This window comes from Nuphar pumila, chromosome 14 (assembly GCF_984573655.1).
Source record: "Nuphar pumila chromosome 14, dmNupPumi1.hap1.1, whole genome shotgun sequence".
NCBI classification, from domain to species: domain Eukaryota; kingdom Viridiplantae; phylum Streptophyta; class Magnoliopsida; order Nymphaeales; family Nymphaeaceae; genus Nuphar; species Nuphar pumila.
Genome location: NC_143262.1, coordinates 90,172,949 through 90,195,617, shown reverse-complemented (window position 1 = coordinate 90,195,617; position 22,669 = coordinate 90,172,949). Strand labels below are relative to the sequence as shown.

At 39.0% G+C, this 22,669-nt stretch overlaps 1 protein-coding gene across 2 annotated transcripts in view; it reads right to left on the bottom strand.

Moving 5' to 3' along the window:
• Positions 1–7,414: 7,414 nt before the first annotated feature.
• The window catches only part of LOC149817367 (chloride channel protein CLC-c-like), a 28,560-nt gene continuing 13,305 nt past the window's right edge, over positions 7,415–22,669 (bottom strand). For both annotated transcript variants that reach the window (XM_089987726.1, XM_089987727.1), the window contains exons 4-10: positions 14,335–14,597; positions 12,836–13,036; positions 12,081–12,258; positions 11,458–11,720; positions 10,515–10,784; positions 8,291–9,419; positions 7,415–7,823 (exon numbers count right to left, since the gene is read on the bottom strand). In XM_089987726.1, coding sequence (XP_089843852.1) covers positions 7,734–7,823; positions 8,291–9,419; positions 10,515–10,784; positions 11,458–11,720; positions 12,081–12,258; positions 12,836–13,036; positions 14,335–14,528 — 2,325 coding nt within the window. In that variant the 5' untranslated portion in view covers positions 14,529–14,597 and the 3' untranslated portion in view covers positions 7,415–7,733. The remainder of the gene's footprint in view (positions 7,824–8,290; positions 9,420–10,514; positions 10,785–11,457; positions 11,721–12,080; positions 12,259–12,835; positions 13,037–14,334; positions 14,598–22,669) is intronic.

The window sequence follows — 22,669 nt, the reverse complement described above, 5'->3', positions numbered from 1 at the left end:
AGAGATCAAATCAAAGAGTAGCATTTTACAATAAAAATCAGTTCAGACAATAGCAATTTACAATAGAAATCAGATTAGAGAGTAGCGATTTATAGTAAAAATCAGATCAGAGAATAACGATTTACAATAAAAATCGGATTAGAGAATAGCGATTTATAGTATAAATCAGATCAAAGAGTAACGATTTACAGTAGAAATCAGATCAGAGAGTAGTGATTTATAGTAGAAATTTGATCAAAGAGTAGCGATTTACAGTAGAAATCGGATCAGAGAGTAGCGATTTACAGTATAAATCAGATTAGAGAATAACGATTTACAGTAGAAATCATATAAAAAAGTAGCGATTTACATTAGAAATCAGATCGACGTTGCCACCATTATCTCTGTTGTAAATCGTTATTCTTTGTCTACTCAGTTCGACGCTTGCACCCTGGTATCATGATGAACAATAGACAGAATGTTGATTCCTCTGGTAGTTCAACTATTTCTCACGAGCTGACGACGATAAAGGGTGCTCCGACGGTAATAGATGACGGCAAAGGGTGCGTCGTCAAAAGAAGCTTCTGCTACAGCAGATAGTGTGTTGTTAAAGGGATCCATATCGTTCATCGTCGAGTTTATTTTCTGCTGCAAAGCGATTCTATGTGCAGCTGAGGATACATCATCTCCAAGCAAACAAACTCATTAGTAATGGTAGCTCACTGCACCATTTTCTTTGGACTGAGGTTAATTCTTAGAGACTCTAACAATGGTGCACTCTTGAGAATATGTTGCACAAACTTCAACTCAGGCATAGTTCCCTTGAAAGAGCCGATGGGCTACATAAGTCACGGGAATGTGCAAAGCTATTTACGGGAAGACATTTTAGTCAAACAAATATCTATTTTATGGAAGAACATTTTTGTCAACAAATATCTACCTTTTTTATATGTTATTTTATTATAAAATCATCATGGGTAACATTAGCATATGAATTATTGCAGGGTCCAAGATATTCCTTCGTACACATCGAAACACGCAAATTTGTCTTTGGGAAAGAACACACAACACCCTATCGTCAAATACCATATCACGAATATAGAGGTCTAAACTTTACTTGTTATAGAAGGTGGCCAATGCAAGTGGACAGTTCAGCATAATCCTCAAGGCCTTCCTGCTTTGTTTTTTCATTGACAAGAGCCAAATGGAAAAAAAAAGAAAAGAAAGTAGAGAAAAATAAATTGTACCAAGAGGCAGCAATTGCTTGAAAGCAACACTTTACACGTCATGTTCAATGAACCCCAAAATCTGAATTGTCAAGAAGAAACAAACAAGGAGGTCTGCTTTTATCACAGGCTTTCCATAAGGCCACATTTATAGGATCCCTTCTCACACAACATAAAGACTTCTTGCCAAAGCTATAAATGTCTACAAACAACAAAAAGCTTCTCGTTGCCTCATCATACCTCCATTTTTGAAATCAAATCTTCCATGATACACTAAGTCACATTATGACCTAAAGGAAAAAAAAGAGTTAGGGCATGTTGGGTTGCATCTTTAGAATCACTCTCTCAGGGATTCTAAAAGAAGCCTGACAGAACATGACATTTCAGGCAATCATGATTTTTGAATCATTCTGACTCGAAATCATGGGGGAGATTTGAAATCATTCTGATTTCAGATCAGAGTGCGGGTTGAGGGGCCGAACTTACCATTAGGGTATGTTTGGTTCGATCATATGATATTCACTTTATCATACACTCTAGAAAGTGAATCTCATTTGCTTTTTTTGCAAAAGTAACCAAACTTAAAAAGTATCTTAATGAGAAGGTGAATCTCGTGTCTTTGCAAATGAGAGTCGTTTTAGAAAGTGAATCCTGTTTGTGTGATAACTGGAATATCATATGAGACCTCATGAGATTCCAGTTCTCATGAGATTTAGAAAGTGAATCCCATATACCCAATACCCCACAAGCAACCAAACATACTTAAAAGTGTTTAAAGATATCTACAAATCTAACAGCTAATATTGCAACGTTACTTCACAATTAAAAGAATATACTTCTTGTTGAAGTAGAACTTGATTCATTAAATTTTGAGAGACCAAAAATGATACATGCATCTAATCACATTAACACATTTACAATTATGAAAGGGTTGACTTGCAAGGATTGAAAATGGTGATTATTCTGCCCTTTTTTTGTTGGTCAACGGACTATCCAAAATTATAGTTTTAGGTGTCATTGCTTATTTATCAAGAAACAATCATTGTTTTGAATTGATTTGATGTAACAATATAAATATTTTATCATCAAATTTTAGTACAATATCAACCATTATTTTTTTTACTTTTTTAAAATGCCCATCTTAGAATAAAGAAGCATAATCAAATACATGTTTTCTATTAAGTAAACAATGAACAACACGTCTATTTGTAAAGATATAGCATAAAAATACCTAAAGCTATGATTTGTAGAAGGTTCTAACTGTGACAAAACTAATGAAAAAGGAGGCAGGATAATTCTCACTCTCTTTATATATAGAAGGGTATACATAGGACCATTTTGTGTTGCTGATTGCGTGGCACAAAAAATTGTGCAAATAAAGCCTTTTAGCGATGGTTTTGACCGTCGTAAGACTTGAGCAGAAACTAGGTCTTTGGCGGCCGGTAAAACTCCATTTAAAAAAAAAGGACGTGGTGCAATGCTGCGTGTCCAAATTTTGTCTGACAATATACATGAAAGGGCTATCATCAAACCCCCTTTAATCGAACAAGAATCGGATGCGCTTATGTGTGTCCAAGTGTTAAAAGAAATGAGATTTAGCCGTGATCTTTGACCGCCACTAAATGTCTGGGCGAAAATAGGGGATCTAAAGATGGTCGACCACCCCTAAATCCCCTTATGTGTTAAACGCGTGCATGTGTTTTAGACGTGTGAGTTTGACACCACACCCTTATGTGTTAACCAAATCTTATCCAACATGATCAAAATATAGGAACCAATTTTTGGAGTATATTTTTCAACGTAGTGGCAGTGGCTAAGCTACATACAAGCTATGATGGGCAAGTGCCCACTCGATCCTGAAATCCCCACTAAGGGGATGTGTCAGGGTTGACCTAAATACAAAACTCCCAACTCTCTCTCTCTCTCTCTCTCTCTCTCTCTCTCTCTCTCTCTCTCTATATATATATATATATATATATATATATATATATATATATATATATATATATATATATATATACAAAATCTACTAAATGAAACATGATAGTAGATTTTCATAAATTTCTGATGTTTTTTTGAAATTCTGACCATATGCTTGTTTTTATTGGAATCACTTCTCAGAACATATGATTATGATGCATGAATAGGTTTTTATAAGGTTTCCAAAATCAACAGCCTACAACTTTCATAAATTTTTGAGACTCCAAATACCATTTTTTCATCCAAAATGCATGATCCAAGTGTCAATTTCTATCAATGGTTCTGAATACATCTATGGGGTCAGAATTTCAAAAAAATATACATATAGACACATCTGTGCCCACCCAAATTTGGATTTTGTGGGTACACTTAGTAAGGATTTGGCACACTGTAGGCTATTGATTTTTAACCTCTAACAAATTTGGCCCTTGTATAGATAAAGAAATTTAAAATGCCTGTTTAGCAATGCTAATTTTGGATGGACTATTAATGACAAAGTATAAACTTTTCGGAATTGGCAACGCTACTCGACGCTTATGTTGCATGGCTAGGTTCTATACTTTTCTCGGCCATGAACAGCTTTTATTTGCTGGGTTTACCGTGTGGGCCAATTTGTCTAACTTCTAAGCTATTTGGGACATGCATTAAGAAAATTGTGTCCGCCTTTGAACCAGCAGGGTCTGAATTAGGGGCAGGCATGAGGGCGGGGCTAGGCTAGGGTTCAAAAGTGTAGCCTATATCCCTACTAGAGCTGGGGCCGGCTAGGGTCCACTGTCATCCCTAAAGAAGGATTGGGGACGGGGATTGGAGACCGGGTGGGGTAGGGAAATGCGTAAGTCCATCCCCGCACGGGTTTTTATTTTAACCTCCATCCCCGCCTCCATCTCCGGTCCAAACGGGACCCATTTTCCCCCGGTCCACTGCCATCCCTAAATGGGCTGGGTCTCTTATGCAATTTTCCCCCTGCTTTTTGAGGATATTCACTTTCCAAGAACAGATAAAGAAAAGGACATTAAAATCATGTGTGGGTCCCACTGAAATCTGAAAGATTTTCTTTGGGAAAAAATATCCGGCACCATCAAACGCACCGTAAAGGGCCGCACTATGCCAACCGGATCAAACTTGGAAACCGGCACACCATCTACCCAGGCTCAACAAGATCCAGGCTGAGATGGCATCAGCCCTGGTCTTTGCCAGGCATGATGGTCCATTACGGGTCCAACATGAGCTTGACAAACCCCACCAGAAGTCCAACTCTAGAACTCCATAAGCAGTAAGGACCACTGTCAAAGTTTTGGCAGAAACCAACATTGTCCCTAATGGATTTTGGTTAGGGGTAGACATCAGGTCGGGAGATGGGCCAGGTTTGGGCTGCCATGTGCAGCGCCAAGCCTGATATGTTTTGGTCCTAACCCAGCCTGAATAGTAAATGGGCTGGGTCCTGGTAGAGATGAAAAGTCATTTCATTGAAGCCTGGCACAGCTTAGCCTGGTTAATAAAGCATAAAAGGCCCCAGCTGACCCGATCCGGCCTGATAAAAACCAGGCCCAACCTGAACCCAACAAGGGATGGATCCGGATTTCGGCAGGTCAGGAATTGGGTCTGATCACCAGTTATGCTCTACCGAGCCTTGGGTCAGGTCGGCCGGATAGCCACACACAATTTTGGAGTTGATGCAGCTGGAGCAGGAGCTGAGGTTGCTAACCCTATTTATCCGCCAATTCAAAATATCAACATGAGAGCAGACCCAAGGGTTTGGCTTAGTGGAGATGGCCTTGGCCACTAGACAGGTGATCAGGGTTCCATTGCCATGAGTGTCAGCCCTTTGCATTAATGAGGGCAAGGGATAAGCCCTTGCTCAACCAAAGCTTGGCAACTTCCTTGGAGCAAGGGGTGTGCCATGGGTTTACACTGCCGGGACAGCAACCTTAAGTACAGCAGGCTTAGCCAGCACGACTAAGTCTCTGATCTTGAGGGTGGTTTTTCCATTATCAACATGAGAGTTGATAAGTATGCATCTATCTACACACATAAATGTGGATGCACACCTGCTGCATGCAGGGAAGATTCCTAAATTAAAGAAAGCAATTCACTATTCTATTAACTCGATCTTCCCTCTTTTGACAGCCAAGATGGGGCTACGCCATGAATGGAACACCACTCTACATGTCCAACTGTCACATTCTAAAAAATTACCTGTATTTCTCATGGTCCATGATCCATCCATGCATCAGGAATACTTTTTTTGAGTTAAAGATGTTTTTTTTTTATTTTTTTGATGATTTCAACAGGGTATAGAAAGTTTTTTTTTCTTTTTTTTTATTTGAAAAGGAAGCTTTTGGTCTTAAATTAAGTCTTTAGGATCCTTGTGTTGGGACATTGCAAGTTCGAATCCCAAATGGTATGGTTGTATAACTGGTAGGAGTCTGCCTAACCCCAGCTTTCTCTGTTGAAAAGAAGGTCTTTCCTTTGCATGCATGCTTTTCTATAAGATTAAATCTAGTGTTGTTAGTATCGTGGCGAATCAGCCTATTCATTTAGTATCTGCCCAAAATTGATTTACAATGAGCTAATTCAGTTAAATTTTTAATATTTTTTAAAAAGAGTTTAAAATAGCTTTTAATGTGTTAATATTTTTTTAGTATTTTGCAGACATGTATCATTTGCCGGTTAAAAATTGGCCAATTGGGTCATGAGTGAATCAGTAGATTCTCTAAATCGTTTGAAAATTGATTCAGGCCTGATACCCCCATTAAATCCATGCAATGGTAGTGTTTTCAGAAAGTAGGGTTCACTTCAAGGGCATTTTTGATCATTCAAACGATCAAATTTTCTTAATGGGTTTTAGAGAGTTTGGGTGGAAAATTTCCCTTAGTTCCTAAATCTCTCTCTAAATTTTTTCTTGCCTTGAAGTGTGCCTAAGCTTAAAATTAAAGATCAACCTACGCAACTTTCGTATACGGGGAGGGGGTCATGAGGTAATCTCTAAACTCTTTCAATTTCAATCTAAATTTCATATTTCCTTGCACTTTTTGAAATCTTTCTACAAGATTCTTAATTTTCATGGGAATCTTTATCCCAAGAATATTTTTTTTATGGGAAAGCTCATTTTTCCATAAGAATCCCACGTACTAGAGCCCATAAACTCTAACAGAATCACATCAGATTGGGCCCGGGATGTGGATATGCTACCGGATTGACACCAAAAAAAGGAGCGAGGGTTTCTTAGGAAGCTTGAGTAAGTTATCTCTCCCTCTTTTCATCTCTTATTTTTTTCCATATTACTTGATTTTCTTGAGAATCTTGAGTTTTTCTAACACACACCTTTTTTATCTTGAATTTTGCTTGAGTGGGTCCACCATCCAAGCTTACCTCATAGGTGCCCAAAGGGGTTCAAGAAATCTCAAAAAATGACCTCGAGTAAAAGATCTCAATCTTGACCGAGTTACACCCTGCCATTTGGGAGGAAATGACTTATCTTTTACCGAGCGGACAAATCCTATCACATCATCAACAAAAGCAAAAAAAAAAATGTAAAAGAAATGAGGGGAAAATGAGTGGGAAACAAGGAGGAAACGAGTAAGAAGCAAGGAGGAAGAAAAAAAAATAATAGCATGAAAAACATAAAAAACAAGGGTAAGTGTGGGAGAAAATAGAGGGAAGCAAGTGAAAAACAGAAGGGAAGTGTTTTGAGAAGCGAGTGGAAAGCTCATTTCCCCCAAACTTATCCCCTTTAGGGGAAAAGCATGGCATTTCTCACTTTGGAAGCGTGCTTCCAGTAACTATGGATGAAACCCTCATAAAACAGCTTATTAGCAGATTAATAGATCATTTCAGAATAAACTATATATCACATATCCTTAATCGAGTAAAAACTCTGGATTTTCAACAAGCATTGCTATGTACCCAAAACAGGTCTAGGCACAAGTCCCTCATACTACTGAGGCAACCCTTTAAGCTCATTGGAGTCACTAAGCCGGTCCAGTTTCTGTTATATACCAGGTAGGTTAAAATCTGACCTATTTCTAGTCTCAATTGAATTAGGCAACATTTCTTTCACATCTCCCTCCATCCTCCTTTATACACAGTAGTGTTTAGAAATTTCTAAAATTTTGGAAAGTAATTTGCCAAATCCTGCAACTGATTGTTCTATGAGAAATGTCAAATTCCTATAAATCCTTTCTATGCAAATTATGAAGGAAAAAAACTGTCACAAAAATCTAAGTTGCAAATGAAAATTTATTTATTGCACTATTTGGAAGACAATAATGAGTTCAATACAAGTATCAACTGTCTCGATCTGATCATACAAATTACAAGAAATGAATTTGATAAAATGAACAGGGTGAAAATCAATGATGAATTGCTACCTCAAAATCGTGCTCGGGTTGTTAACCAACTGCATGTGTATCTCTAGCCAAAGGGAGGAATTCACAGTTCACAAGCTCTGCACAAAATAGCCACATCAATATTGCAAGTCCCATTGAACATCTCTCATTGCAGTAACGTATTATCCAACATAGGTGTTCATTCTGCTAGCGCCCCAGTTTATTTGTTGTGCTTTAAGTGCGGGTAGAGTCCAAGAACATGCTCCGGCATGAAGTCATGGCGAGTCAGGATCCCAACAATTGGAGGCCTCTGCAGCAAATGGGATCACTTTTAATGAGATTTCATTCATGATGATGAAAGAAAGATTGTGCTCAATGCTGTAATGCATTAACAGAGCATGTATCCATGATGTTGCGGTTTGCCTATGTCAGATCACATAGTTGCTACTGCTTAGGAGATGTAATTGATCATGGTGCCAGTTCAATCCTTATGGTTCGGATTTTTTTGTGTATACAAACTGCAAATATGTTACTGAATAGCTTAGCAGATTTTAAGACCAGACCATGATCAGTAGCATCTCCTGTACAGTGGGATGCATTGCCATATCACAACTCAAAACCAAGTTAAGCTACACAAAGAACCTGTAACCATCATTTTTCAATGCATGTCTACGTGCATGAATGGATGTGCATGTTTAATGAGAGAAAGCAGGAATGTATACTCATGCTTTGTGCATCTCATAAGTATGGAAATGTCATGTCTGGTTGTTTACTTACAGCAGGATTCTTGGGAATGACACAAAGGTGCCGGAGCCCGAGTTGCCGGAAAAGCACGACTGCCTTTGCAAGTGACATCGTCTCCACCACGGTGTAAGGTGAAGTGTTGGTTACTGGATGAAGATCCACGTACATTTCCATCTCCTCATTACTGATGTCCAGATCTTCCACCTTCAAGCCTTTTCCTGACCCTGGCTTTGCAAACTCAAATTTACCAATTTTTTGGGATATCAAGTCTCCTGAAATCACCCCGTCCTTTGTAAATAGTTTTGATTTCAGCAGCACTAACAGATGAGATCTCAGCACCAACCCACAAAGCTCAGGTGCCTCAGAGAACGGTGGCTCATCGACCACTGGAAAACCATTGTGTCCAGTGAACCTAAGGGCATGCACAATCTCCCCGACCTTCTCCACACCAGCAAAGGTGATCAATGGTGCAGAAACAACATCTCCAGCAGCCAGGTGCTTCATGTAAGGCTCTGCATGGGCTTCTAAATAAGGTAACCCCTTCATCTTAACAATCTGATCATACACACCATGATTAAAAACATCAGCAACTGTTTTGGAGATGAGAAGAACCAGCATGACCAGAGGGAGCATCAAGAGGTTGTTTGTGAGCTCCAAGAGGATGACACAAACAGAAACCGTCATCCTCATGGTGCCACCTAAGAAAGAGGCTGCACCAAGGAGTGCAAAGAGTCCAGGATCGAGATCAGTTATACCACCAATGAGGGTGCCAACTAGGCGGCCATATGAGGCTCCAGCAAGGATGACAGGAATGAAGAGCCCAGAGGGGACAGCGACACCATAGGTGACGAGGCCAAGGCAATATATTGCAGAGAAGAAGAGGAGAATTGTGGGGATAGAGAATTCTGTGTCTGTGCCAGTGCTAAAAAGGTTGCGAATAGCATCGTCATTGGTGTTGAGGAAGAGGCTGGCAAGGTCATTGTATTGACCAGCAGGACATTGGAAGTTCTTGAAGTTACCCGAACGGCCAATGGTAGGGCATTCTTCCTTGATATTGGTCGGGCATGAAGTACACTTAGCAAGCCAGGGGAGGCCGTAGGAGCAACAAGAGGTGATGATAGATATGGTGCAGGTGAGGAGGAGCTTGTATCTTGGTCCTTTCCTGCAAAACAGTATTGCACAGAGGGTTTAAAACATTATTTTCTAATTGTTATAAGCTAATTTGCTCTAATCATGAGTGCAACTTTAACAGCAACTTTAGTCTATTCCCATGATGCTTCAATTGAGTATCAATTCTCTTATGGAACGAAGATGATAATATAATGTCATCCTTTATGAACTAATTCTGTAATTGATAAAACTATAAAATCACCATATTTTTTGTTCAGCGACTCAATCCTAGATTGAGAACCATGTGTGATTTATAAGCCGATGTGTTCATCTTGGACAAGTCCACCTTCCTGACCATGAATTTGGAAACTGACAAGGCGGGTCAATGATGTGATGCATCCTATGAAGAAATATGACCCTGTAAAATGACTGAGTTGATTACCATCAATTATCTGCTCCACGGACTCAATGCATCCTATGAAGAAATATGATCCTGTAAAATGACTGAGTTGATTACCATCAATGATCTGCTCCACGGACTCAACTAATACTCATGACCAAATGCTCCATTAATGCCTAAGAATGGCAAAAATCAGCTGCTGAAAAGTAGAAATTCATTTATAGCCCGTCATCCTCTCAAATAGGCAAATCACTAACCTCCTTTTCAAAAATCTATTAGCATGAACTGTATAGAATCACTGTCATCTACTCCAAAAGTAAAATTAAAACACATGCAGGCCTTAACATTTATACTCATCATGCTAGGCATGAAACGTAACCAGGTGACTTTGGGAGATCCATGCAGCAGATGGAATCAACCAGAGGAGATGGACATGATGATGGCACATCATGATGATGCGACGGAAGTTGATGTAATATGGTCTAGTATATCGGAGTGCAAGGCCATGATCAGGTGACTTTAGACTGCTTCACCTAAAGGAGATGATGACAATGATGACATGATTACAAAATGGAGTTCCATTTAATGAACCAATACGGTCTGATAGACACGAATGCAAAACCATGATCAAGGTCTCAAATTTTACATATGCACATTTTATTATCAAACTTCTAACATTGAAATAAATAATAAAAAAAACACTAACAAAAAAACAACAGCAGATAGTTGAGTTAGAAAAGTATTAACTCATTGATGATACTGTAAACACGGAGGATCTTATCCAAGAGACGGTTGTAGAGGCTGCCAAGAACACCACCAATTATGCCAAGGATTATGATGGGCACTAGGTCAGTCATCTTATATGTCACCTCTGCTGTGTCCATTTTGAACATTATCAATCCTCCCTTCCCAAAAAGCCCACAGTTTCCACTACCGCAATAGTCAATGAATCCACGAAGCACAACTGCTACAACTGCTGTGGTGAAGAAAGTCCTCCAAAGAAGTGCACTTCGCCACCTGAAATAAGGCAGTATTATTTTTTGCCCCAAGAGCCCAAGTATTTTATTTTATGATGACCAAGGCAAGGAATTTAGATCAGCAGGTTGCTACAATACAGGAAATTGGACAACTTCCAGTAAGAAGTTGAACTGTCTCTTACATCCCAACACAGACTTACTTGATTTTGCTCCACTAGAGGGAGAAAAAAATTCTGTAACCCAAGATATTCAACACAAAAAGAAAAGGTCCACACACACATGCATGCATCATGATACATTTTAACAATGGATATCAAATCTGGTGACTTCTTGTCATCTCTCTCTCTCTTTCCAAGATTTCACAGATTCCATGAAGCATTAAAGGCTTTATTACAGTTAGCAGGATCTTTCTAGCCTATAGCTCTGCCTACAAGTAGATTGAGTCAACTTAACTTATTATTCAATGGAATCAAACGATAAGCAAACTCTATCCAGCATGTTCTAAGCCTACCAGGCTGGTAGGTTCTACTTGGCCCATTCCTAGGACCTGGTGGAGTTGGCTTGCCTTGACAGTCTTTGGACTATGAGCTATGTTCTGAATAATTAGCTCACAAGGTTCATCTGTAGGCAGCCTGGAGCAAACTAGTAGCGAAACTTTACCATAAAGACTCTCAAGACCTGAAGTCAGTATTTATAAGCTGACTGATCATTACCATGAAGCTGCTTCTTCAAGTGCAAAGAGGACACCACCAACAGGGGCACGGAATGCAGCAGCAACTCCAGCTGCTGCACCACATGTGACTAAATCACGTCTGTCTCTGTCATTCTTGAAGTATCGGAGCCACATCCATGTCAGATGGTATGTGCGTGATCCTCCCTGACCCAGTAATGAAGCAATGCAGGCACCTGTGTGCACCATGGGGCCTTCCTTACCAAGAACAAAACCTGCTGACACTCCACCAATGGAACCAACAATCTGCAACCAGTGAAATTTCTTTTCAGTATAAAAAGTTTCTGTGTGAGCTCAATCAGGCAAATTCTCTATTAAGAAAGTGCAGTTATGCATAGAATACTAAGAGAACTCTTTGTTGAGCAACTCAAAGGCCAAGTCAACTGCCAAAAACAGAAATATGCGTAGGTCCTCAATGAAGGAGCCAGATTTTCCTTCCAGCCTGTTAGGCCATCCATCATCAGGAAAAAGGTCAATATATTTTACATCCATGAAGGTCCCCACAATCTAATACTAGCAGTTTCCTATGTATGAGTGCATGTATATGTGCGAGCATGCACAAAGATGTGCTTGGTAACAAAGTGTGAATGAAGCTGGCCTGTATACCTTTACCAAGAGAGTGCTAGGTGCAAGAATGGAAGGAGCATCTACACCATTTAGATAAGATTTGACTTCTGGAATTCCAGAACCAGCTGCAGCTGGTGCTATATATGCACAAACAGCAGCAGCAAATGCTGCCAAAACCAGATTGCAACCACCATAAGCAAAGAAAGCCAATAGATACCTGCACTGGATCAATCCCAAAGACCATCATGCTCACATTCTAAGCCTACTACCATACAATGTCTTGATGGAAGCCAAAATATCAACTTCAAAAATAAAAAAAAAAAGATGAATTTATTAAACATGAACATAAAGACCAAAAACTTTGAAAATGATTTTAAAAAAAAAAGATCACATTCATTCTATATATAAAGACATAAAAGTCAAGGTTCTGATTATACAGTTGATGACCTAGAAAGAGGACGGCCTTGATATTTTTAACCACATAATACAGGTTAGCAAAAATTTTAGAGATATATCTTGCAACAAATCAACTTTACATGACCCAGCTGAGCAATCTTTTTTCAGTTAGCCTGTGTTTGATGATTTTGACCCAACTGAGCCAGCATTTAAACTAATTTGGTCAGGCCTATAAGACAGATAACCGGTTAATTTGCTGATGTAGCTAGTATCCATGACACCTCAAATTTCATGGTCAAATTATATAGTTGTAAAACTTGGTCCAAAGATAAGTGATCACCTGTGCTTCTGACGAACTAGAAGTTGAACAATTGAATCAAAGGCCCAAAAAATCTTACCTTTTCTTAAGCATGAGATTGTTAGCCATTAGCAACTTAAATCCTGCAATGTTTTCAACTGCTAGATTATTGAAGAAACCAACAAGTCCAGTACCCAAGCCTATGAGAAGAGCCAAAGTCCACTTGAGAACAACATACTGAAATATCTGTACCTTCTTTCTTGACCTCCAGTCTTCCTTGAATACATCATTTTCCACAATCCTGCAAGAATAGAGAATAAAGATGACAACCAATGCATTTACTCCATATCAAGCTGTATTTATTGTACTGACAAAGCAGAGCAGAACACAATAAAAGGTAGGAACATATTTTTCCATATATTTATTGAAGGGATAAACTGAATTGGACTACAAAGTTATTACATGGCATCAGATCATATCATGCTTCTGCTTCCAGCAAAATCTAAAAGTTGGAACAGTGTATAGGAAGCAGAGTTGTTAGCGAAGAGATTTCTGCGAGTCTTGGGCTATCAAACCACTTTGAAAGGAAATAAGGAAATGAAAAACATCCACTGTAACAATTGGATTCAACAAAAAAGTATGTGGACAAAATAGTGGACCATGTGAATGAGCTGATATGTATTCCTTTTAAAGTGCAACTTTGCAAAAATAATAAGAAAAAGTCATATGGCGTTTGAAAACAAGGTGCCTACTAATACTAATCAAACTACCTGAATGGTTGCAAGAGACCATCCACGGCTTTGCTTAGCTGTTAATGATGAACATTTTCTGAATAAGGTATTAACACTCTTTGGTGTCTAGAAATCTGCTATACGTTCAAATATCTTCATAACTACAAAAAAACAACATAATTTCTTATGCTTGGAGTATAAATCAATATCTTTCAAGTTACAACAAAACCTAGTTTCTTTGTGTAAGAGTAGAATGTAGAGTATTATAAATCATATGATAAAAATTCATACTCATATTATTCAAGATTGCAAAAATGCAAAGAATGCAAAAGCGCTCTAACAGGCTACATATAAAGGTGACAGCTTAAAATGCTTGTTTACAATGAATATTATTATATTTTGAACCACGCTTACATGATTTAAGATGTTTAATGTATCATATGAGCAACGTTAATTACCAAGCACCGTATCTTCACCCAAAGTAGATCATTCAACTGAAGCTTTTTTTTCAACTTTACGACTTATTCTCAATTTCACAACCAACTTTAACTTCATGAATATAAAAATAATGTTACTGAGATATGATAGAAAGTGCAATGCTACTTTGTAGATAACAAATCTCAAATAATTCACAGCACGCTCTTAATTTCCTATACATCAAAAGCATTTGCAGATAACAAAAAGCACTTATCACTAGGAGCTTTTCAAATATGAAGAACAAATGTTTGACATCTTGAAGACTGGAGTAAAGATATTTAAAACAATGAAAAAGAGTACAAAATTTTGCAAAGATGATCACCTACCAAAATTGATCAAGGCTTCACTTTTTTTTTTGTTCAAGAATGTAAGAGGGTTTTGATGCACTTACTCATAATCCAAGCTCTCCACAGGGCAGACGTTGGCTCCCACTATGGCTAATTGTGATGTTGTGTTCCTCCTGTGGATAAGCAGAGGCTCCCTCAGACCACCCTTGTCAGAGATCCAGGACTCCCATCTCTCGATACTCTTTGATTCATCCAACCCATCATTTTCTATATCATTTATATCCTTATGCACCTCCATAGTCCTTCAAAATCTTTTATTCTCCTCACCACTCTCTCTCTCTCTCTCTAAACTTTCATAGAGCAGAGCCTGCAGAAAAAGGAACAGCAACCATATAAATAATTGGAGAATGTCGTTATGAAAAGCAGAATATGGTAAGAAGTTAGAACTCTTCAAGCAATTCTGAAAATGTTTATCCTTTTCTGGGGAGCACATAATTTAATATTTTTGAGATAACCATCACCCAGAAATTCAGAAATGGCAAGACAAAGGTGACGAGCATGTCCCAAATTCCGGAAATAGACTCCCTACCAATCCCTTAATAAAAACAACGATATCTAGATATTATTTAAATCGGCATGTCCGTTAGGTAGCACATATTTCCAAATCTCCTAACGTCCTAACCGACCCCAAAAACTTCCTATGACGTCGCACTTTCTTTTTTTCCAATAAATCTATAAGACTACACTTCCCAATAAATCGAAAAAACACAGTTTCAAATAGAAAGAAAACTATGAATTTTCACAAAAATACAGCATTTTTACTATCAATCCTGCATCTACCTCTAAGAAACAAAAGCATTGCTTCGCTCGTTCTTGTCTCAACGACCACTCTGAAATGACCAAGTATCATTAAAATTGGGGAAGATCATAATTCATTAGCTGGGAAGGACACTGGTATTTACTTTCTCGCTCTTACCCAGAAAGAAAATCAGAGTAGCCAAGTTTTTTATACTTATAATTCCAAAAACGACCGCCCGCACTAAGAACTGATAGCGCTGCCTTAACCTGCTTTAAGGATAGGACTGTTGAACACATCATTATGAAGCAGGCCTATCATTAGTCTCAAATGATAAGGCAAGAAAGAAAGCATATGAAACGTTAGCAGCAATAGAGAAGGTTGCTGAGATAAAAAGCAAACCGTTATCCTCTTAACTTTTAATCCTTAAAAATATGGCTTAATTGTATGAGATCTACTGATCATAGTAGATCTCATATCATTTTGTAACTCTCAATCTCCACTCTCAAAAAATCATTGAGAGAGAGAGTGTGTGAATCGTGAAGGGATCTTTACCTGAACCATGTAAAAAATATATAGTTTTTCTTGCTTGTTTATCGTGTGTTTGTGTGATATACATGGCATCAGAGCCAATGTCATCGTCTTCGTCTGTTCCGCTAGGATAGTTGGTCCCAAATCAAACCATTCAATGGATTGCTTTTTCAAGTTTGGTTTTCATTAAACTTGATCACAACAACTATCTTCTATGAAAATCACAAATTGAGTCCATCATGTACTCTCAAGATCTGATCAAGTTTTGATGGGACATCCTAAGCACTGGATCAATTTGTTCAAGGTATCGACTCCTCTCAGTCCCTGTCCCTGAATCCCAAGTACATTGTTTGGAAGATGACATATCAGCTTGCACTGAGTTGGATTAAAGCTATGGTACGTGAATCCGTTCTCTATCGAATCATTAGCATACCTTCTGCACGTGAGGCTTGGATTGCCTTAAAACGTGCATATGCCTCACTTCAAGCCTAAGAATTTAGCAACTCAAAAGAGACTTGCAAAACATTTAAAAAAATGAAAAATCAATGACTAACTATTTGAATGAAATCAAGTTTTTGGCGGATTCATTAGGCATCATTGATGAAAATGTGTCAGACAATGATTTAATCAGTAACACTCTAAATGGTTTGTCTACCGAATATTAGAGTTTCATGACTACAATCACCACTATGATGCCTCTCTCGTGTTTTGTTGATATTTATGACATGCTTTTAAACCAAGAAAAACACCTTCAAATTTTGGCTTCTAAACCACCCGTGAATGATCAAAATTCTAACACAGCCTTCTTCTCTCAAAGAGGAAGAGACAGTGAAAAGTTTTATCTCAATCGTAGTCATGAACAAAATAGAAATTTTGGCCATGAAAATCAGAATTTCTATCAAAATGAGAGTAGTCAACATGATAAATCTAATGGTATGAATCATCATGAAGTTATTTGTTAATTCTGCCGAAGAAGAAATCACACTGCTCTATAGTAGCATTTGCAGCTATTGCCTTAAACAATATTTCATATCTAAATTAGTACCCCGATAATGGAGCATCCCATCACATGACCGCAGATGATAGTAACATGACCAAGAAGAGTATAATGGTACAGATGGAATAATAGTGACAAATGGCAACAAAATACCAATATAATATTCGCTTACCTTCAAAAAATGATAGCTTAGTATTAAAGGATGTGTTGCATGTGCCAAGTGTAAGAAAACAATTGATTTAGTTTTTAAATTTGCTAAGGATCACATCTGTTTCTTTGAGTTCTATTCTCATGGGTTTTATGTGAAGGATGGTAAAAAAAGAAGACTAGTGCAAAGTGGTCCGATTAAGGGAGAAATGTATGTATGGCCGACATACGTGGACATCACACATAGACTGAACATGAGTTTTACAACAAAAAAGATTTACTCTTCTTAAGTTTGGCATGGTTTGAGAGACTCAAACTATATCTGAAAAAATTGGGTTTTACGGATTCCAAGGCTAACACGTCATTATTTTTTAAAATCTTACGAGAAAAAACTCTATATGTGCTAGTTTATGTTGCTGACATAATAATTAATAACATGGAACTGGCAAGACATGATTCAAAGGCTCATCAAGGAGTTTTCATTGAAGATTTGGGTGCCTTACATTTCTTCTTGGGTGTAGAAGTTATTCAGTCTGCCTCTGAAATTTTATTGACTCAGAGAAAATATATATGACCTTGTCAGAACATGAATGCAAAATTGCAAGCCTCTTCTGACTCCTACAACAGCTAATGTTCAGTTATCTAAATATGAAGGTGAAAAGCTTAAAGATCCAACTCAATATCGTAGTAGGAGTACTTCAATATACAATTTTTACGGGACCACTTATATCATATGCAGTAAGCAAGGCATGTCAATTTATGCATGATCCAACAGATGTTCATCGATCTATTGTTAAGCAAATTTTGAGATATCTCAAAGGTACCATAAATTTGGGTCTTCAAATATCCAAATCAAATAGCTGGAAGTTGTCTGCCTACACAGATTCAGATTGGGTTGAGTTCTCAGATGATTGACAGTCCATAAACGACTATTTATCTTATCTTGGTTCAAACTTATTATCCTAGAAGTGTTACAAGCAACAAATAGTAGCAAAATCAAGCATGAAAGCCGAGTAAAAAGTGTTATGGAGGAGTTTCAGAACTTTTATGGCTACAACAATTAATGAATGAGCTTGGGATTAGTGAATTTATCGCTCTGGTCCTATGGTGTGATAATCTTGGAGCAACTTATTTTTTCACAGATTCGGTATTCCATGCCAGAACCAAACATATAGAAGTTGATTTTGAAACATATAGAAGTTGGTTTTCACTTAGTCAGAGAAAAAATAGCAAAACAAGAAATTTGTGTTAAATTTGTTTTCTCTGAAGAACAGCTAGCGGGCATCCTCACTAAGCTGTTAAGGGAGCCACGATTCCGTTACTTAAGAGACAAGTTGAATCTTAAGAAGACTAGCTTGAGGGGGCATGTTGAAGATATGGATCTAGTACCAAATCCGTTGAGTCCAAGCTCAATCAATATGGAGCAGGCGTATCATTAGACTCAAATGATAAGGCTAAGAAGATAAGGTTGTGCAACAAGAAAGAAAGCGTATCTTAAAATGTTAGGAGCTAAAGAGATAAGGTTGTTGAGATAAAAAATAAATTGTTATCCTCTCGTAACCTTCAATCCTTAAAAATGTGGCCTAATTGTATGGGATCTACTCATCATAATAGATCTTATATTATCGTGTAACTCTCTCATACATGAAAGAAATCACCTTTCTGAAAAATCGTTGAGAGAGAGTGAGAATCGTGGATGTAGGGATCTTTACCCGAACCACGTGAATTTTTTTCTTGCTTATTTATCGTGTGTTTGGGTGATTGCTAAGACGTTGAGAGATACCATATATATGTGTTCATTGGATCTTTACAAGGACCAGTGCCTATGCCATTTGGGTGAATTCTAATTTCAAACTACCACTCCCCATAAGCAATATGGACACTCTTGAGATCTTGGAAACATGAAAAAAAAAAGGTGTGGACACAAAAAAATATAAAGAATCACAGTTGAAGATACAGTAATATGTGCATTCTGATGTTTTAACCATCCAAGGCCACGTTTTTTTTATTTTTTTGCTTGCAGGAATCATGAAGGGTAAATGCCAGCAGCATTAACCACTTAAAAACCATTGTGGGGTCACAGAAAGATCAATGAGAAAGTCTGACCAAAGGGAGTCTGATCAACCACCGAGCAGGACGTGTGGCCCACCAGGAAATGTTTAAATATAGAATAGTGGTGCACATTAACAGCCAGCTTGTACGTTATGTACAAGGAGACAATGAAGCGGTGGGACTTGGGGCTAGCTACCATTATAGGAGAGGGAAGGCTAACTTCCTTCAACTGCTGAACTAGATAAATGGTTCGGCCCTTGGCCCTATTGAACCTGATCCTCCCTCTAGATGCCCTCATGCAAATAGACCACGTAGAAAAGGTAAATATTTGGCACTAACTTGGGTAAGAAATAATTGAGTAGAATTTTATTTTAATAAAATCTTATTTTTTTTAATTGAATGTCATCTATACGTTTTTTTTTATATATTTATATGGAGAAACCGCCCACAGGATCATATACATATGCACTGGCTTTTCGCTATCCTGACAGCGTAAAACACCGTATGCTTACCCCTTGCCCTCAGGGAGTAGCCACACTTTTACTTGCACAAGGGGTGATGCTCATAGGATTTGAACATAGACCACCAGCTTAGAGCCCTAAGCCCCCATTCTGGGCCAAACCCCTTCAGAGCGCATGGTTTGTTAGAAAATGGTTTTTGAATTATGTAATTATGACACGTAAGCAGATTTTTAAAAAGGATTTAAAAGTCAACGTCTTACAATGAAACAAAAATTCATAATCAACATGACTGAAATCCTGAAGTCTACTCTCATTGGGTCAGCAATTCCTTTATTCCTGGTCTTACAGTAAATAGTTTCTTTCCCACGAAATCCTCGTCAACAAAGGCTGAGATGTAAATGATCAGCCAGACAAGACCGAGTGGTGGGCCCAGATTTTGCAGCATGCCCCTCCCCCAGAACAGGGCAGTTAGCTACATCTCATGTTCGGGGTCCCAAAGAGCACCACGTATGTAAGCATGTGCGTCTCGTATCTCCATGTTTGTCAGCATTAATTAGCGTTGGAGTTTGATGCGATTGCAAAGACTTAAGTACCCTCTCCTTCATTGGTGCCAAAAAGAATGACGATTCTTGAAAAGAAGTGGTTGTAAAGACTTAAGTGCCCCGAAGATGATTATTTAAAACCCAGTCTCTGCACTGCAGGATTATCTGAGAAAGAAATCTCCTATAGAGGAGGCCATGAACATCAACCCTCTCACTCTCTCTCTCCCTTCTATTTCTGCTTCTATGCACATCCAACAGAAGATCTTACATTGCTCCATCAAGCACCGGCTGACATTCACATTGACTGTTGTGGAGCCTGATTTAGAGTTTTTACCCTTATAGGAGGAGGGTTTGGGGGCTCATCCCAGCGTGGCTAGCATCATTCAACTAAATGAGTTGTAGATCCTGATTCAGAGTTTTTACCCTTACAAGAGAGGGGTCTGGGGGCTCCTCCTAACATGGGTAGCATCATTCAACTTGAAGAGTTGTGGAGTCTGGTTCAAAGTTTTTACCCTTACAGAAAAGAGGGGTCTAAGGGCTCCTCCCAGCGTGGGTAGCATCATTCAACTTGAAGAGTTGTGGAGTATGATTCAGAGTTTTTACCCTTACAGAAGGGGGGTCTGAGGGCTCCTCCCAGCGTGGGTAACATCATTCAACTTGATGAGTTGTGGAGTCCGATTCAGAGTTTTTACCCTTATAAAAGCAGGGTTTGGGGGCTCTTCCCAACCTGGATAGCATCGTTCAACTTGATTCAGAGTTTTTTCCCTTACAGAAGAAGGGTTTGGGGGCTCCTCCCAGCGTGGGTAGCATCTTTAAACTTGATTCGTTGTGGAGCCTGATTTAGAATTTTTGCCCTTACAGAAGGGGGGTCTGGGGGCTTTCCCCCCGGCACGGGTCCCGGGTGTCGTGGTCAAAAAATGCACAGAGTGTCATGGTGAGAAAGACATATGTTTGTTCCAAGCAAGGTTGGAAGAAATCAATGGAAAATCCAACATGGAGCATGCCAGAATCAAGATATGGATGTCAAGCGAGAATGGTGTTGTGCAACTCAAATAACACAAAATAATAAGGGTCTGGTTTTTAGTTAAAATGGGAATGAAATGACAATAAAAATTGCTTAAAATTTACAGGAATAAACTAGACTCAATAACGAAGACACCATTTTTTACGGATTTGGGATATGACCTCCGGTTAGGGAGATATGACCCTAACAAGTTTGTCCTAATTCGGGTAGCGATTTGCTTACTGAATAACACTATAAATTGCTATAGCGATTTGCAGAAGACACTACAAATCGCTATAGAGAGATTCAAAAATATTATAAATCGCTATAGCGATTTGCGGAAGACACTACAAATCGCTATAGTGAGATTCAAAAACACTATAAATCGCTATAGCAATTTGCGGAAGACACTACAAATTGCTATAGTGAGATTCAAAAACACTATAAATCGCTATAACGATTTGTGGAAGACACTACAAATCGCTATAGTGAGATCCAAAAACACTATAAATCGCTATAGTGATTTACGGAAGACACTACAAATCGTTGTTGAAAAGCCGGATAACACTATAAATCGTTGTGGGGCTCGTTGGAGACACGAAAATACTACAAATTGCTGTAGGAAAGCCCGATAATACTACAAATCGTTGTTGGAAGGCCCAAAAAAAAATGGTTTGGAGGGCGCTGCCCCCCGAGCCCCCCGCCAGGGGAGCCCCCCCCTGGGGCCCCGCCCGATGACCGTGCAGCGGGATCCGCACCGGGGGGGAGCCCTCGGACCCCCCCTCCTATAAGGGCAAAAATTCTAAATCAGACTCCACAACGAATCAAGTTGAACGATGCTACTCACGCTGAGAGGAGCCCCCAAACCCTTCTCCTGTAAGGGCAAAAACTCTGAATCAGACTCCACAACTCTTCAAGTTGAACGATGCTACAGTCAGTGTGCAGGTCAATCGGTATTTGATGGAGCAATGTAGGATCGTCTGTTGGATGTGCACAGAAGTAGAGAGAGAAGGGAGAGAGAGTGAGAGGGTTGATGTTCATGGCCTTCTCCATGGAGAACTCTTTGCCTCCCTTGATTTCTTCTCTAGAGAGAGAGAGGGTTCTATAGTGTTTTACGGAGAAAGAAGAAGAAGACTTTGAAGAGTCAACATCATCCTCGACTTTCTGGATGGAGGACATGTTTGTCCTTTTTTTGAACGGAGAAAGAAGAAGAAGACTTTGAAGAGTCAACATCATCCTCGACTTTCTAGATGGAGAACATGTTTGTCCTTTTTTTGAACGGAGAACGAAGAAGAAGACTTTGAAGAGTCAACATCATCCTCGACTTTCTGGATTGAGGACATGTTTGTCCTTTTTTTGAACTGTTTGTTTTTTCTTTTTTGAATGAAGGGCATTTTTGTTATTTTTTCAAACCATCACTTTATGAGAAGAATAGCAAGAAAGGGCACTTAAGTCTTTGCAACAACACCAGAGTCCGATGCAAAGTTATGTCAACATACACGGGAATATGAGCCCCACGTGCTTGTATACGTGGTGCTCATTCAAAGCCCCAAACACAGATGTGGGATTCAGTGAATCATCGGGGGGGGGGGGAACATACACCACCCTCTCTGCAAAAGCACATGTGATGGCAGGTGGACAGGTTCAGGTGTTGCTGGATCTTGCCCAAGGCCCCAGGTTGTCTGGAACCTTTTTTATTTATTTATTTTGACATGTTGCCTTGACTTAAGGTGGGTGGAGAATCAAGACAGACCCAAGGGTTTTAACACAGTGGGAGAGAGGCCGCTAGGCGGGGACAGTCAATGTTTCATTCCCACGAGTGTTACCTCTTGCGCAATGTCGAAGCAAGGTGACTCCCTGGGGTCGAAGGGTGCACCATAGGTTGATACCATCTGAACAGCCATATAACC